The sequence below is a fragment of the Heliangelus exortis genome, chromosome 28, assembly GCF_036169615.1.
Source record: "Heliangelus exortis chromosome 28, bHelExo1.hap1, whole genome shotgun sequence".
NCBI classification, from domain to species: domain Eukaryota; kingdom Metazoa; phylum Chordata; class Aves; order Apodiformes; family Trochilidae; genus Heliangelus; species Heliangelus exortis.
Window position 1 is genome coordinate 5,226,792 of NC_092449.1, and position 16,377 is coordinate 5,243,168.

The 16,377-nt window shown below is 42.0% G+C and overlaps 1 protein-coding gene across 3 annotated transcripts in view; it reads left to right on the forward strand.

The window, feature by feature from the left end:
- Positions 1 to 10,640, forward strand: part of KDM4B (lysine demethylase 4B) — an 83,066-nt gene extending 72,426 nt beyond the window's left edge. For all 3 annotated transcript variants that reach the window (XM_071728063.1, XM_071728064.1, XM_071728066.1), the window contains 5 exons: positions 4,813 to 4,998; positions 5,172 to 5,336; positions 6,067 to 6,186; positions 8,247 to 8,339; positions 10,191 to 10,640. In XM_071728063.1, coding sequence (XP_071584164.1) covers positions 4,813 to 4,998; positions 5,172 to 5,336; positions 6,067 to 6,186; positions 8,247 to 8,339; positions 10,191 to 10,376 — 750 coding nt within the window. In that variant the 3' untranslated portion in view covers positions 10,377 to 10,640. The remainder of the gene's footprint in view (positions 1 to 4,812; positions 4,999 to 5,171; positions 5,337 to 6,066; positions 6,187 to 8,246; positions 8,340 to 10,190) is intronic.
- The last annotated feature ends 5,737 nt before the right edge of the window (positions 10,641 to 16,377 follow it).

Below are 16,377 nucleotides of genomic sequence, written 5' to 3' on the forward strand. Positions count from 1 at the left end.
ATTTTGTTGCCTTGCCTCAGCCAAGGGATTAGTATTGGATGGTTCATTAGTCCAACATTAATCTTAATGTTAGTTAATGCCCCATCACTTCAGTGTGTTATTGCAAAATAAATTGTGCTTTTGCTGCTTTTTTTTTCTGTACAGAAGTCAGCTAGGAGTGTGGTAGAAGGGAAGGTGGTAGAGCAATGACACATTGTGGTGTTGATGTGTTTGTTAACTGCACAGCTATTTAGCACCAGCAGCCCAGCCAGGGCCTGGCTGAGAGATTAGGAAGAACCTCTGTCTGCTGCCAGAGTTATTTCTCTGTTGTGCAAATGGGTTTTGTACACAAATGTGACTGTAAAAAGCATTCATTATTCAGGTGGAGTGATGGAGCAATGTGATGTGAGAGTGATAAATCTTGTAGCAGTGGTTCTTTATGGATCATCTGACATTTCCAGCATGCATCCTCTTCATTACCAGCACTTGTAACAATGAACTAAAGACTGCTTGTATTGCTTAATGGAGCCTCACAAGGAAACATGACTTAACTCTTTAGCTCTTCAGTAGCTGCCTTACAGTTCTGTAGGGCCAGGGCAGTATTCACTCTGTTGCTTCATTCTGCTCCAAAGCCTTGGCTGTTCCATCCCAAGCCTCTGCACAGGCCTACTACACATCTTTCTGTTTCATTCCTGAATTAAATTCTCAGAGTTTATCTGATTTCTTCAGTTTTGTATTCCATTCTCATCATGTTTTTTTCGTGCCTCAGGAAAGGTAGAGCATTTTGATATGGAGCACCTTGACTTGCAGTCTAAGGCTGTGATTTACAGATACCTATTCCTGATGGTAAAGGTAGCAAGAGTCTGCCTTGGAGCTCAATTCTTGTCAAAGCCTGGCTTTAGGCACTTCACTTGGAAAGCTTTAGCATGGATGGTGCTGTGTGCTGCTTCATCAAGCTCAGAGTAGCTTTTCTAGAAGTGTAATGCTGTTTTTATTTCTGCCAGGATCTGTCATGACCCTGCCTGCAGGGGATGTTGGCTAGTGCAGGTAACTTTGGACACAGGTTCAGGTCTTGCTCTTGAGTTTGTCAGCATGCCAACATGATCCCTCTGGAAGCTGTCTGGTGGTCCTGGACAGCTAGCCCAGCTGGTAGGATGTGAGAAGCAGATTTTCAGCCTAATTACTCTGTGCTTAAGAATCTCATCAGGTAAGGGCTGTTGTATTTAGACTGATTATAAAATTCTCACATCTCTTTTTGTGAACACCATTACAATATGGATGTCTACACCACTGATATCTGCTGAAAACAGTTTGCTGGTGTTGTCACTGCACAGAGTGTGGCATTATGAGCATCATTTGCTGCAGGAAAGAAAGCAAACAAATTATCTATGGCTATAGGCTATTTTTATTGGCTAAAATTGTGCAGAGAAACACTTATGAGCCATTGTCAGAATTTTGGAGTCCTTTATAAGATATTGCAGGTAATTCATGGAGCACATGAAGTGTCAGTGGAGGAATTGGAGAGGGTCTTTTTTGGAGGTGTGCAGCTGCATTTAGGAAGATAACCTGAAGGTTTACTAAAGGTGGTGGTGTTGGATCTGATGACTTTAGCAGTGACAGAGTTGGTGCAGTACTAGATAAAATTGGAAAGATGTCCTTTGCTGTAAAAGATTGAAAAAGAGAGAAGAAATGAAGTGATTGTTGAGGGCAGATGAAGGGAATGGATGAAGGCAGTGAAGGAAAGAAGAGGCAGGAGTTATATGTGATTAGGTTTGATTTATGCTTTATGTATTTGTTACTGTGAGAGGGCCAAGGTAAGAGTGATCTGTTGCAGTGATCTGTTTAAAGGTGTCTCCTGTTTTCTGAGCAGACACCTGTCAAGCACCAGCTTTCCACTCCATCTGTGGGTATTGCATTATTTTAAAGAATGCATTTTGCATGCTTCCTGATGAATGGTCTATTAAGGGCCTGGGCATGTAAATTATTTATGACGTGGAAATTTGGAATAATTAGCTGTCATTCCTTGGTGGAATAAATGAATTGCAGTGTTCATCATGCAGGAGACAGCCCATTTCTTACTCTCAGCTCTGACCTGGCTCTCTGGGGTGCATTTATTATGAAGAATTTTCTCCTGTGCTTTACAACCTTCTCCCTCCCCACACAAAATGTCTTTAAACCTCCACTTTGGCACGGGTGCTTCTGTCCACCCCATCTCCCACACTTTCAGATCTTCTATATTTTCACCCATTCCACCATTTTCCCTATTCCAGTCTTGACATCAGCACACATTTTTCTTTGTTGATCATATTTGCTCTGAATATTCTGTTTGTGTAGCTCATTTGCCTGTCATGAGGAGTTTGTCTTGCCACTGGGGTGGCGTTAGGTGCATACTAATCCCTTCTGGCTTGGAAGATTTCCTGTTTGCATTGATGAAGGCAGATTCCTGGTCCTGGAGGGTTAATGCTCCCTTGAGAGGCAATATTGAGCACACTGTATATCAGCAGTTGTCCCTGCTGGCTGGAGAATTAGGTATTGGCAGTTTAATAATGAGATCTCATTGCTATTGACTGCTTTCCAGTGCCCTGTTCCTGCTGTGCTCTTTGCTGTGCTGCTTATCAAGCTTTTGAACATGGTTTACAGAGTGATAAAGCCATAGCTTATTAAATACTGAAAAAAAAACAAACCAAACAAAACCCAAACCAAAACACACTCTGGCAACACTGAGGCTCTGGCTTTGAATTTCCTGGCTTTTGTCAGCTTAAGTACAAAGGCCAAATTAATCTTTGGTGTAAACTGACTTCAGTTGATTCACAGGAAGTGAATTTGACTTCTTTCATAGCCTTGGGGGGAAGACCCCACCCAGGGAGGAGTGATGCTGCCCAGAAGTTGGGAAGAATGCAGCTCCCTTTCTTCTGCCTGTTTTGCTTTCAAGGAAAAGAGAAATATTCTCTGGTTATTTATCTTGGCAATGTATTACAACTTGCATGGTGGGGCCCTGGCTTTTAGTTCTGATAACTCAAATCTAACATTGAAATTTAGCAATTTGCATTTTGTGTCTGCTGGTTAATTTATAACGTGAGAGCACTCCTCATCTTTTGGAGGGTGATCTTAAGATAGATCTAGAAACAGTGAATTTGCCCTCCTGGGGGTTGGGTTGGTTTGTAGTGTGATCTCAGGCAGCTTAGGTTAGATTTCTAAGCCCATGGGATGCAGTAATTCATATGGATCTTAGAATTTAGGTCATGTGTTCTGTAATGTTGTGTACTTTGAACACTGGTTTAATGGGAGTGAGGTAAATGAAAGGCCACAGAATGAAAGAGGGGAGGAAAGGCTCTGATTATTATCAGACACCACAGAGAGAAATAGAGTCTGCCATTCCAGTATCATAATATGTTTGTAGGACATGTCAGTTGGGATGAGTACGGGAACAAAAAAAAAAAAAAAAAAAAAAAAAAAAAAAAAAAAAAAAAAAAATCACTGCTTTCCTCTGTTCCTCCTTAGATCTGGAAATTATTTCTCTGTAATTAATAAATTGCAGAGCTGAACAGTCAGGTTCATGTGAATATAATTTCTCTCAGGATTTCATTTATATGAGCTGTTCATTTGAAGAAGTAAAATACATCTCTGTCTCACGCGTGTGGTATTAATTTCCCTTTATTTGTCTTGCCCGAGCCTCAGATAAGGTAAAGAACCTTCCATCAGTCAGGGACAGGTTCTCTAGACTCAATGTTAAAAACTAAGAATGGGGTTTCCAACCAGCTCCCTGGAAATGTTATGCAAATGTCCAGCTTCTGTTTCTTCAGAGTTAGATTCTCAAAATCTGGTCTTCTGTATTTCTGAGGGGCTGGAAACAAGAATTTGGTGCTGTTAGGGAATGAGGAAATGTATCTTTTTTCCCACTGATGCAAGCTGCCAAGTCTACAGTGCCATTAGGCTTAGGATTTTTAGCTTTGAAAAAATGTAGATTTTCTTTTTGAAGTAGTCACACATCATAAGTTGATTACCTGTCCCCCTTAAGTGCTGTCAGATTCGATTAGCCTTATAAGTGAATCTGCTTTGCAGAAAATGAGTTTTAAAAAATACTGAAAAACTTCATACCTTTTTTCCCTCTGTAATTCTGATGTTTGGCACAATGCTTTTCTTTATTCTGTTTGCAGAACAGGAACTGAGTTAACTCCAGTAGCTAATCTGACATGGGTACCAATAAAACATTTAGGGTTGATGTGTTTATGTATGTAAAACAAACACCCAAGATTTCTGTTCCATTATAGAAAATTTTATTCTAGTGGATCTAACAGTTGTAACATTTCATTGAATAAACTAGAACAAATTCTTACACAGTGGTCTGTTCTTTCAAGAACTGAAAACATGATTTTTTTAGCACTGTATCTGTGAAGATCCAGCTGCTGGTTGGATTTATTGTACATTTCAGGGACCTAAGGAGTGGGGTTGAGCTGTAGCAGTTCTCTGCTCACCCTGGGCTGTGCTTTACCCTCTGCTGACCTTAGTCTCAAACTGAAGTTTTCTCCACTCTCCAGCCTGGTTCTGGAGCTCAGTGACTTGGGAGGCATCATCACCTTCAAGGGAGTGATCAGCTGATATCTGCTGTAGTTTCTTGGCTTAGGAGTGAGCCTGGACAAGGAGAAAGAGGCAATTTTGCATGTGTGGGACTTGACCCCTCAGCAGGGAGCATCCCCACTTCTGTCTGAACCTTCTGAGCCCTGAGCACTTGCTGGAGACTTTTCCACCACGGAGGTAGCAGGGTGGCTGCCCTGTGCTGTGTTAGAGCTGCTGGTGGCTGCCTACCTAACCCCCCCCTCTGCTTCTTTTCAGAAATGTGTCTTCTGTCGGAAAAGGATGAAGAAGGAGGCAGGGGCCTGCATCCAGTGCTCCTACCAGCACTGCTCCACCTCCTTCCACGTCACCTGTGCACACGCGGCCGGCGTGCCCCTGGAGCCTGATGATTGGCCCTATGTGGTCTCCATCACTTGCTTCAAACACAAAGCAGCTAACCAGAATGTAGGTTGGTTGGTTGGGTTGGTTTTTCTTAAAGAGCACTTGATTTTTTTTTTCAGTTTTTATTAGATGGTTTTATGCTTTCTTCTCGTCATTATTGGTGCAACTTTTATGCTTGTGAATTATTCCTTTTTAATTAATCCCTTTTAATTAATCCCTTTTTTTCCCCCACCCAGGTTCCCTTTCGAAGGGAAGTGACTCTTGGACAGACTGTGATCACAAAGAACAGGAATGGACTCTACTACAGATGTAAAGTGATTGGCATGACCACACAGACCTTCTATGAAGTGAACTTTGATGATGGTTCATACAGTGACAACGTTTACCCAGAAAGCATTATTGTAAGCAGCTCTTTGTGGAGATTATTGCCCTTATATATACAAAGTACAATGCCTGCATTCCTCTGCTGTGTGCTCCGAGGTGAAACAACCAAGTAAAACTAAAAGGAATTTAAAAAGTAAAGTTAATGCTTGCATAGAAAAACTCATACTGCTTTTCGTTATCGTTCTTCTGGTTTGTGACATTTTCTCATCTTTGTTTTTGTTGCTTTACAAAGATGTTATTTTGCTGTATGCAGATGACTTAACAGAAATCAGTGTTTTAAGTGGCATCCACTTTGTGTTGTGGTTGAATAATCTCTTATTTTTCAACTAACAAGTGTGATTCACAGGGGAAGCAGATGGTCTGCAAGTGCTTCTGGTTCAAAATGGGGAATGCTCTTACCAGAGGGAATGTATAGAGAGACTGACTTGTCAGCTCAAGGCATTGTTTTCCTGATTGTGCCATTGATTCACCTTGTGAAACAGAGCAGGTCACCAAGCTTCTTTTTGTTGATAAAGGATAATGGGAATTTCCTAGAACTGAGTACTGTCACCAGGGTGCACATCTTTATTCCTGCTGTCTCACTGGTTCATGGTTTTGTTTGTCATGGCTGCAATTTAGGAACAAGTACAGAAACTTTCTTCATTCTGGTGTTGTATAGAAACTTTTTTGAACACTGTTTTGAATACACCTCTTTACTTGACCTTTGTCTGTGCTGGCTGCCTGATGTTTTTCACTCTCTGTCTTCAGAGCAGAGATTGCATCCAGCTGGGACCCCCTCCAGAGGGTGAGCTGGTTCAACTGCAGTGGACAGATGGAATCATCTATAAGGCCAAGTTTATTGCAGCCCAGATCAGTCAGATTTACCAGGTGAGTATGGATGAGTAGCCACAGACTTCATGTCAATGTGTCTTGCTCAGGTTGTTGAAAATTACAGTGATTTGGAAAGCATACTTTGAGCACATTCTTTTAAAAAATAGGGTTTGAAATTTGGAAATAATTGTTATTTTAAAAAGATTAATGCCACAAGAGGCAAAGGAAATCCTGTATCTTGTATTTGTTAGAAATATGGTTCAGGTTTCTGTCCTCTCTACACAGATATCTGTTGGATATCTGAGTCTGAAGACCACCCTAATCCATCTTGTCAGTTAATAGCCTTTTTGGTGTGTGTAATGGGTGTTAACTGCTTTGGAAAAGATGTGATCTGAGGTGATCCAGGCTGTGAATAAGTGCAATATATAGTTCCATAAAGATCTATTGTTCTGCATGCTTTCCAGTTTAATCACAGTATAGGAAATTGGCATTGATTTCTCAGAGGTACAATAATTTGAAATTGGCTCTTCCACTGTTCTGCCAGATGACAGAAAAATATGCATGAGGGCTCTGTTTTTCAAATTGGGCAGTTGCCTCTAAGTAAAGCTCTTCTCCATGGGGAAAAAGAGCCTGAGTAACTTTCCACATTGGTTCTCTGTGTAGATACTTTTCCAGTACTTACAGTACATCTGGTTTTGAATAGGATTATATTTTAAAACAGAAGGTTTTTTTTTTATGAAGCAAGTGTATTCATAGGAAGACATCATGGATTAACTTTTGCATTTTAACTTGTCTTATTTTTCAGTAGCTTCCCAGTTCACATTGTGCTGTGCCTGTGCTTTGTGTGCTAAGATTTGATGGGTATATATTTTGGAAAATTGAGCCCAAATGTAGCTTGCTCCAATGGATGTTCATAACAGGGATGTCTGATCCATAGCAATAATTTGGAACTTCAGTAAACAAGCTGAAAGCACTCCCTGATAGCTTAGGATGTCTTGTCTTTCTGATGGAGGCTGAGCTGGGTTGGTGGAACTGGCAGCCTGGGCTCTTCCACTTCATAATTCCTGTTCCCTTCTGGCTCTGTTACAGTAGTGGTGCTCTTTAAAACCAGAGAGTAAATGGGACCTGGAGCATCTTAAACCCCCTCAGCAAGGCTCAGCAGAGCTCATCTTTCAATGCCTGTTCTCCCACCTGCACAGTTATTCCAGCTGATGGATGCTGCTCAGTTCAGGGACCTCAGCAGGCATTGCTGGGCTTGCCTAAATGATGAGCTGCAGGACCTGGGGCAGCACAGGAGGAGAGGTTCAGAGCACAGATACTTTCTTCCTTCTGCATTTGTCCAGTCTGGACCTGCCATCCCATATTAAGCTATGCCATACATTCTTCTGCATTATCCAGAAATTAGTAATAAGTCTTAAGCAAAGGGAATGAGAATCTCTTAAAAACTTTTAATAGTTCTGACATTTTTAGATGCACGTTCCCATGAATAAACATTCCTGTAACATCTGATGCATAATTCATGGTACAATCAGTGCTTAGCAAAAAAGGTTTGATGTGGGGAGTTACCACTGGGTTTTGTACCTGGCTCACTGTTGCTGCTTGTTAAAATACAAATGTATTTTAGTAGCTGGAGTTGCTTCTGTATGATGTGTGAAAAGGCTTTGTTTAAGATGAAAGGAATTCTTATTACCATATTGCCAGAATAGAGGGCTGCCCTGCATTGTAAGTGAAAAGCTGCTTTCTTTTCAGGATATGAATCAAAAATCAGTGGAAATCTCTAGTGCTCTGACTGGGAGGAGGGAGCAGAGTTGCTGCTCCAGCTGTAGGATAGACATTTTAGGATCCACAGGAGCCCTGAATGAAATCACTTAGGACCAGATAAGATGGGGTACCTGAGCAGCACTGAAACCAGCATTGCTGGGGCTCAGCATCCTTAACACACCTCAGGGGTGCTCATTCTGCAGCAATCCTGGGGACCCCTAGTGCCAAGAGCAGGGGATCATCCATGGCAGCTGGCTCCTCATGCTTCCTTGGTATTCCCAAATGTTGGCATAGGCTGGGAATGAACTGCAAATGTGGAGGCCAAGTTCTTATTTCATATTCTGCCTACTCTGCAGGTCGAGTTTGAAGATGGTTCACAGCTCATGGTAAAACGTGGTGATATTTATACCTTGGAGGAAGAGCTTCCCAAGAGAGTGAAGTCTCGCCTGGTGAGTATCAGTGTAACAGAAAGCACTCAGTGCCTTGCAGGACTCTTCCCATTTTCTTAGCATGTTGTTCAGACATGAGGTGAACCAAGCCTCCACTTCCTGTGGCTGTCTAACCACTTGTCATTCACAAAATATGTGGAGTAGAAAAAATTCTTAAATGCTTGAGAAGCATTTAAATGATTTTCCCATCCACATGTGCAGATCTGTTTTTAGTTTTCTCTGGTTAGAAGAGGATGTTCACATAATTTTGCTCCCTGTGAACTTAGTTCTATGGACTGCCATTTGGTCTGAACACTGCCTTCATCAGCAGTGAGCTGAATTGCTCCACAGCTAAGTCGTTTCTGGAGAACAGATTAGCACAAGGGACCAAACCTCTGTTTCTCACCAAATAGGAGATTTGAACCTAGGTCTTACCTATAAAGTTCTTCAACTGAAAGATCAGGCTGTCTTTAACTGCACACAATGGAATTACTGAGCCTAGAAAACATGTGGAGTTTATTTTGTAGCTTTTTTCATTCCAGATATGCTGGGTATTTTCAAACCTGGTGCTTTCAAGCCATCTCATTTAAACAATTGATGAGACTGTTTGCTATGCAAATGCAGAATACCCAGTTTTCCTCTTCATTTTAGATACTTGTTACATCATCCACTGCAGGGCAGGGATGGATCCACAAAGTTAACCTGTGGTAAGGTTCTGAGCTTCTGTCTTTTTTATGAGACAGAGGATGGGCCAGCCTTCCCCTCAGAATACATAAATTGCTGTGCCAAGTTAAACCCTGTTATTCACTGACCCTGTGGATCCTTGGCCACTAGAAGAAGTGTGAGGTGCACGTTGTCCAAACCAGCCTGGTGACCACAGGCAATTCTGTGGAAGAACTCTCATCAGTTCTGAGGAAACTTTTTGTCTGGTTATGCATGAAATCTTCAAGTTTTTTTCCCTAAGAAACACTCGTAAAATACAGCCTGTTACGTGGATCTGAGTGAATGAAGCTCTCCATCTTGTTTGAGGTTGTTTATCTCCAAAGACAGATCTCATGGCATTAAATTTTAGAGGTTAATAATAGTTTACCTTGTTATCCTTGAAAGACTTTGTCCAAGAAGCACCCAGGCATTAATTTCTTGGATTTGCACACTCTTCCAGTTTATTTAAACGTATTAAAGACAACACATTGGAGCTCTGAAATACAGGAGCTGGAAGGAAACATGTTCTCTGCAGTGGAGGCATCAGCCTTATTAACAGTTTCAGAGACAAGGAGTGCAAGCTGGAAAGTGAATAGAAAGTTTCAGGTCTGGTTGAAAGCTTTTCTCCAGTCCCTCCCCTGCCAGCAGTGGTAGATTCTGCTTCGTGGCACCGATGCTCGTCAGGCTTTCGGGTAGCACAGCAGCACAAAGTGATGGGAAATCCTCATTTCTACCAAGAAATGCATCTCATTTGAGATGGTAAGAGCAGGATGAAGAGGAGGAGTTGTTCATGCAGTGAATGCTTCCTTTGGGTCTCCTTTTTTTTTAAAGGCATCAGTGAAGCACCAGTTCTGCCAGGAATGAATAACCTGAAGAGGCAGAGGAGGGTAGGAATAACCAGAGAGCTGGAAAGGCAGGAGCTGAAGTGAAAGATGTTCTGAAACAGAAGGCAACTCGAGGGTTTGGTTTCAGCAGCCCTCAATTTTTAATTTCAGCAGGTTTCAGAGTTTTTGTTGTTTTTTTTTTTCCTACAGGAATGCTCTGAACCAAATTGTTCACTTGCTGCCCCTGCTGTCTTGTGAAGCAGGTGTGCTCCAGGCTTTGCACCCGTGTTTCTCTCCCTGTTTTCCTGCTGTGCCTCTAATGATTGTACTTTCATGTCTCCTGCAGTCCCTCAGCACTGGGGCCCCTCAGGAAGATGTATTTTCGGGAGATGAAGTGAGATCAGCCAAGCGTCCCCGACTGGGGAATTCAAGAAATCCTGAAGAATATGGACAAAACCCAGATTACTTGGCTTTTATGGAGAGTCTGTTGCAGACACAGTACCAGCCTGGGACTCAGAGCAACATGTTTTAACCAGGATTAATTAAAACAAAACAAAACAAAACAAAACAAAACAAAACAAAAAAAACAAAAAACAAACAAACAAAAACAAAAAAAATTAACCCTTTTCAAGCCTGTGGAAAAGGCATAGAGGAAGCTGTGGAATAGAAGACCATCCTTGTGCAATTGCCTGCTGTGAATTCTTTCATCTGCTCTTGGTTTGGACTGCAAGAAAATCCCATCTGGCTGCACGCTACCTCCACTTTGCCAGATGTTGCTGACTGATAGAGTAGGGACTTTGGAAAAAAAACAAAACAAAACAAACCTTCAGACAGCATTTCACACAGACTTTGGAAGAGGTTGTGCTAACAGAGCTTTGTGACCTGCTCCTTTCTATGAGGCTTGGAAAGGGTTAACATTTAACAAAAAACTTTTTAAAATATGTCAAACTCTTTTGTCTTTCAAGGTGCTATTACATTGACTACTGAAGCAGCCTTTGGAATTGTGTTTTCTGTACATAGACGTCACCTTTGTGAAGTTTTCTATAAATGAGCATTATTAAAAAAAAAAGCTAACAAAAATAGGAAAACAAAGTTTCCATAAAACGTTTTTCTAGATTTATGGCTTTAAAACAGAAAAGAAACAAAAATCCTCCCTCCTCACCACCAGATGAAATGTGACTAATTGCAGTGGGGAGAGAGAGAGCAAGGGCAGATGTTCAGGAAAGTTCTGGGTTCTTGTTTTTGTAAAGAAACACTATCTTCTTTGTAAGATAGGGAAGGAACTGTTTCATAGCTGGGATGTTTCTTACCATTAGTTCTCTTAAAAACGTGTGATAGATGTGGACATTTCTGCCATGTCACCAGGAAGGAACTTAGGGAAGAAATGGCCAAGTTATGGTCATTCTTACTGTCTTCCTTCCCCATCTTTGCCATCACAATTTCTTTCTAGTTAAAAATCAGCATGGCTTTCAGTTACAAGATGCCATTTTGGCAAGTGTTCTGTTGCTGCTTCTTGTGTTAGTTCCTTTACGAGCCATCCCCCTTCCCCACTGCAAACTGGAGCCTTGAGGGGTTGCTCTAGGTCTCTGGTAGGCATGTCTCCCATAGGAACTTTTTCTTTTCTTTGTCTCCTTGGTTTTTTGTTTGTGGGGTTTTTTTTTAATTATTTTATTTTTGAGGTTTTTTTTTTTTTTTTTTTGAGTTGTGCTCCTTACAGTTGTGAGAATCATTCCATGACAGAAGCCTTGGGGGGTGTTTGTATGTTTTTCTTTTATCTTATTAAAGAAGAAATTCCCCAAACATCTTTGTTGTGGCATCCTTTACTTAAGTAAGGACTGAGCCTTTGAGATACTCCTGGGGAAGAGGAATGCCAGCCCTTCGTTTGATTGGACTCGGTTTGCTGAGAACTGAATTAGTATTAAAGGCAAAAAAAAAAGCCAAAACCAAATCCTAAAGTATTGAGTAGGCAGCTTCCACTTGGAATGCTTGAAAGTCAACCTCTGGTCAAAGAGCTGTTCTGGAGCAGTGTTTTGTTAAAGAGCCTGATCCAAAAACCCTGCTGAAGTCATTGGAAAGTCTTTCACTCTCTTTGGAGGATCTCTGTCAGTTCAGAGGGAAAGAACAAGGCAGCCCTAGGATGGAGCTGGGAAGGGGACGTGGCTCTCAGGACACTGGGTTGAAGGGGGGTGAGGGCACATCCCACCCCCACCTGACTGCCTGGGCCTGCCAGAAGCTGCCGTGAGATAGCAGAGCTATCCAGAATACTGCACAGCAATCTTTTCTACTTAATTCCCTGAAATTACTGGATGGAAAGAGACAATATTCTTTTTTCTATTTTAAGCCCCTTTGCAAGGTGGTCATTGTTCTGTGCAGAGGTTTTTAAGCAACGCTCGAGCTGGAGTCTTTAAGGGAATAAGTGGGAAGGATTTGTGGGCTAGCAGATGGTAGATTAGCATCTTAAGAGACTTGATCGGTATTAAACTGTCCTAGTGAAAGAGTGGAAATAGAATAAAGCAATTTGGGGGGGGTTTAATTTTGGTTTTTGCTCTCCCTTGAGAGAACTGGAGTTCCCTTTACTGCCTCTGCTCCGGGTTACGTTCTGTGTGTCTGCGCGTGTGCACGCGTGCGTGTTTGTAAGATGTTTGAAACAAGCCTTTTCTTTTTTTAATTATTTGATTATTTCTGAGGTTTTGACGTTTTCAATCGCTGTCTCCAAGAATAAAACCAAACCTGAGACTAATAAAAGTTTGAAAAATTGGCAAGGTTCTTAAAAGCCTCGGTTGTTACTCCTACGTTGCTGTCTCCTGTCGGCTAAGGTGTGCAAAATTGCTTGTATGAAAGACTGAAAATGTTGCCAGGCCATGGGTGAAATATTTAAAACAATTGAAAGAGAATTTAAACAGCAGAGGGCTTTTTTTTTTTTTTTTTTTTTTGGAGGTGGGAAAGTTGGGATGGGATGAGTGGTTGCAAGCAATGGGAAGTTTCCTCTGCATGTTGAAGTTCTGGCTGAAATAGCACCATGACTGTATTCATGTGTAGTACCTTTAAAATGCTTATTTATACTGTAAAAAACAAATGTGTTTCCTCACCCCATATTCAGATGCTGAGTTATGCTTCAACCGTGAACCTGGAACTGTAGAATGCTCTTCTTTGTTGCAGGGGTTCTTCCTTTTTGGTCTTATTTTTAAATCCCTCTTTTTGGTTTAGGAGTGGCTTGTGCAGATGGTGTGTAATGACCATACTGATGGCCTCTGTGCATCAGACTTTGAAAAGCAAATAGGAAATGCACATTCCTACTCTCCCTTTCCTCCAGTGAAATATATTTGTAAATGTCTGATTATGTGCTATAAAAATAATGATTTTTTTTTTTTTTTTTTAGATTTTTTCTTCCCCCTAGATTAAGGATGTGATGTGGTTTTTTTGCATATTTTTTTCTCTGCCTCTAGGTTCATGATGAATTAAAGGCTGTTGAGCACTTCAGAATTACACTTTTTGGGAGGCTGAAGTCTCTTCATTTCTAAGTTTAAAGTCTTTTGTACTGCAGGAGGAGGTGGCTCCCAGATCTGAAGGGTACAGCTGACTGAAAAAACTGAGCCAAGAGAAGCTGAGACTGCTGAAGAAGAAGATGTTCTTTGCCTTCCTCTCTGTTGCCTGTGCAGGAGAAGAGGTCTATCCTTGCAACCCTTCCCAAAATTAGGAACCAGCTTGCAATGCATTTTGTCCAAGTCCAGGATTTGCTCCTAGCTGGCTCATTCATGGAAACTGTGGTTGCCTGATAGCCAGAGGTGCTTCTAAAATCCTTTATCTTTGAAATCACCAGGTTTTGGAATCTGCTTCACAGCTATTCTGTCACCTTTCTAGCCCTCTGAGATTGTGTTGACATTTAACCTCTTCAAATAGCATCTTCCTGACCCTTTTATTTAAACACCTTCATTTCATGCTTAACAGTTTTTCTTGAGATAATCTGAGGACTCACACTAGTGGGAAGAAGCTGCTGATACAAAATCTGTGAGATTTTACACCCACACAAAGCTTACCTTTGAATTTAAGGTCTTTTACATTGCTGCAGTAAGAACTAATGTAATTTAAAAACTGTTTTAAGAGGCAGTACATATTTCCAAGTAACTGCCTGGATCAAAAAGTAAGGATCAAACCTTTTCTGTCACGCTACTGCAGCCTCGCGGGGCGGAACAGACTTCCCCACAACCCCCCCCTAAGTCACTGTGGGTTTCTGCTACTCGTTGAGATTGCTACACTAAAATATAAATGATGTAGGGTTAGAGAAAATGATGCTGTGCCCAGGGAGTCCTCAGGGAGATGGTGTGAGTACTGCAACTGCTCTAGCCAAGAACTTTGCTTCCTACGCCTTCCTCTGTCTAAGGACCACTCGGGGCTGGATGAGAGTGTAGATGAGCACAGCTCATTAGCCTCTTCCTCTAACCTCTACATCTTTCTTATCCCTGGAGAAAGTGTTTGTGTGTGTAGCTTCTAAACCTCTGCAGCTGAACTGCGTCTCTTCCTACAGCTTTTGGTTTCCTCCTTTTGCTTTTCTGCTGTCTCTGGTGGCAGCTCTGCCAGTGTGCCTTCCCCCCACCCTGCTACCTGCCCTGCAGCTCCCTCCACCCCTGGTCCTGCCCTGCAGAGCACTTTGCTTCCTGATTGCTCAGGATTTGGCCAATAACCCACCAGGGTTGCCAAGGCAGGGACCAGACACACAAAGGGGACATTTTTTTGTTGAAACGACCATGATTTCTTCTTGCTGCTTTGCAGAAGTCCAGCTTGCTCTGGCTGGCAGGCAGTAGGGTGTCTTCACACAAGCAGATGTTCTGAAACCTGTGGCACAGAAGCTGATAAAGCTTCCTGACTCAGTGTCACCAACTGTCATGCAATAAAGTTGTTCTGAGATAATTGCTGGCAGCAAGGAGAAGATGGAGAGCAACCGGCTGCTTATTCCTGCTCGGAGGCCACCAGGGATTTTTGCTCTGTGTCTGGAGAGTGGAACAGTGGATGGAGCTTCATTAACTCCCTGGCTAGTTGGAGAAAGATCTTTAGCTTAGTGAGAAGGGAGAAGATAATCTTTTTTTTCCTTTTGTAAAAGACAGGATTATTTAGAAAACAAAAAAATGAGCAGTGCTAGTTGGGGGGAGGCTGTTCAGTGATGGGGCTGAAGGGATAGTCTGATAGAACTTGATTAGATGTTTACCACTTTGCTGTGCCATGGTTCTCTCACTCTGGACAACTTGTGATAACTTCTGGTCCTGATGAAACAGTTGTTGCAAAGGAGTTACTGCAAGTACCCAGCATCCAGACCTATGGGCATTTTCACACAGCTTGCAGGCAACTCCCCCTTTGGTGGACTTGCTGTTTTCCTTTTTTGCTCTACTTTTGCGACTGTTCAGTTTAGGGGAAAAGTAAATGGAAAAAAAACCTTGTCACATGCTGTAGACATCTGTGCTTTGGCCAGTTTTGCAGCACTTCTATTTCTTGAGGTTTTTCTGTGGGGATTTCTCTCTCTTCCCTCGTTGTTCATATTAGTTCTTCATCAGTAGTTCTCCTTCAGCTTGAACAAATTGCACCAGTTTGTAAAACTACTCATTAAACAGGTGCAATTCCCTTCTGGAAGAATGCCCTCATTTTGGTTGGAGTGCTTCACTCAAGGAGTTCTAGCTTAAGGTAAATCAGGCACTGGTTTAAGTGAAACTTGGCTGTGACTTTACATGGGCTCATGTAATGGGAAGTGGAGTTGAACCAGTGGAATTTCCCCTGAGGATTTGTCCTCTGTGGTGGTGGGCATCATTCAGCTGTGGGCTTAGAGGGAGATGGTGACAGATCAGCACGTTGCTTATGTCAGTTCCCTCTGGCTTCAGTTTCTTCCCAGCGTAAGCTGAAGCCTTCTCTGCAGTAGGTTCCTGAGTCCTTGTTATTTCTTTGGGCTTCTTTTCCCTGGCATCATCAAGCTAAAGATGATCTAATAAGCTTCTTGCAATAATATGAATGATCACCAAGTCCTGACCAAACAGACCAAGCTGGAAAGCACCTGGGTTTGTAGGAGAGCTTTTTCCAATCATTGGGATTTTAATTTATGGATTAAAGCAAGGAGCAATGCTCTCCCCAGGTAGGTGTGATAACAGCTCTGTACAGCTCCTGCCACACTCTGTCCTCAGCTGACATGTTACTGCTGCACCTCTGGTGACCCTTTTTGTTTCCTGTGACATTAGTTTCTTGGGTTAGGACAGTTTTTCCCTTTATCTCATTACAGGTTGATGAGGAGACATTTTGAATTAGTGTGAAATGTAAACGGTGTCTGCTTCAGAGTACCAAATCCAGCTGATAGCTGCCAGTGCTCCATCAACTTACAACAGGAACAAAGTTTGAACAAATCACTTGAGATTCCCTAAGGAACACTGCAAATGAGTTTCTGTGAGTTCCTGAGCTTCAGCCCCATGTTCAGGTCATCTCTCTTGCTTCTGGTCCTGTGAACTGGTGTATACACACACACACACACACACACACACACACACACACACACACAC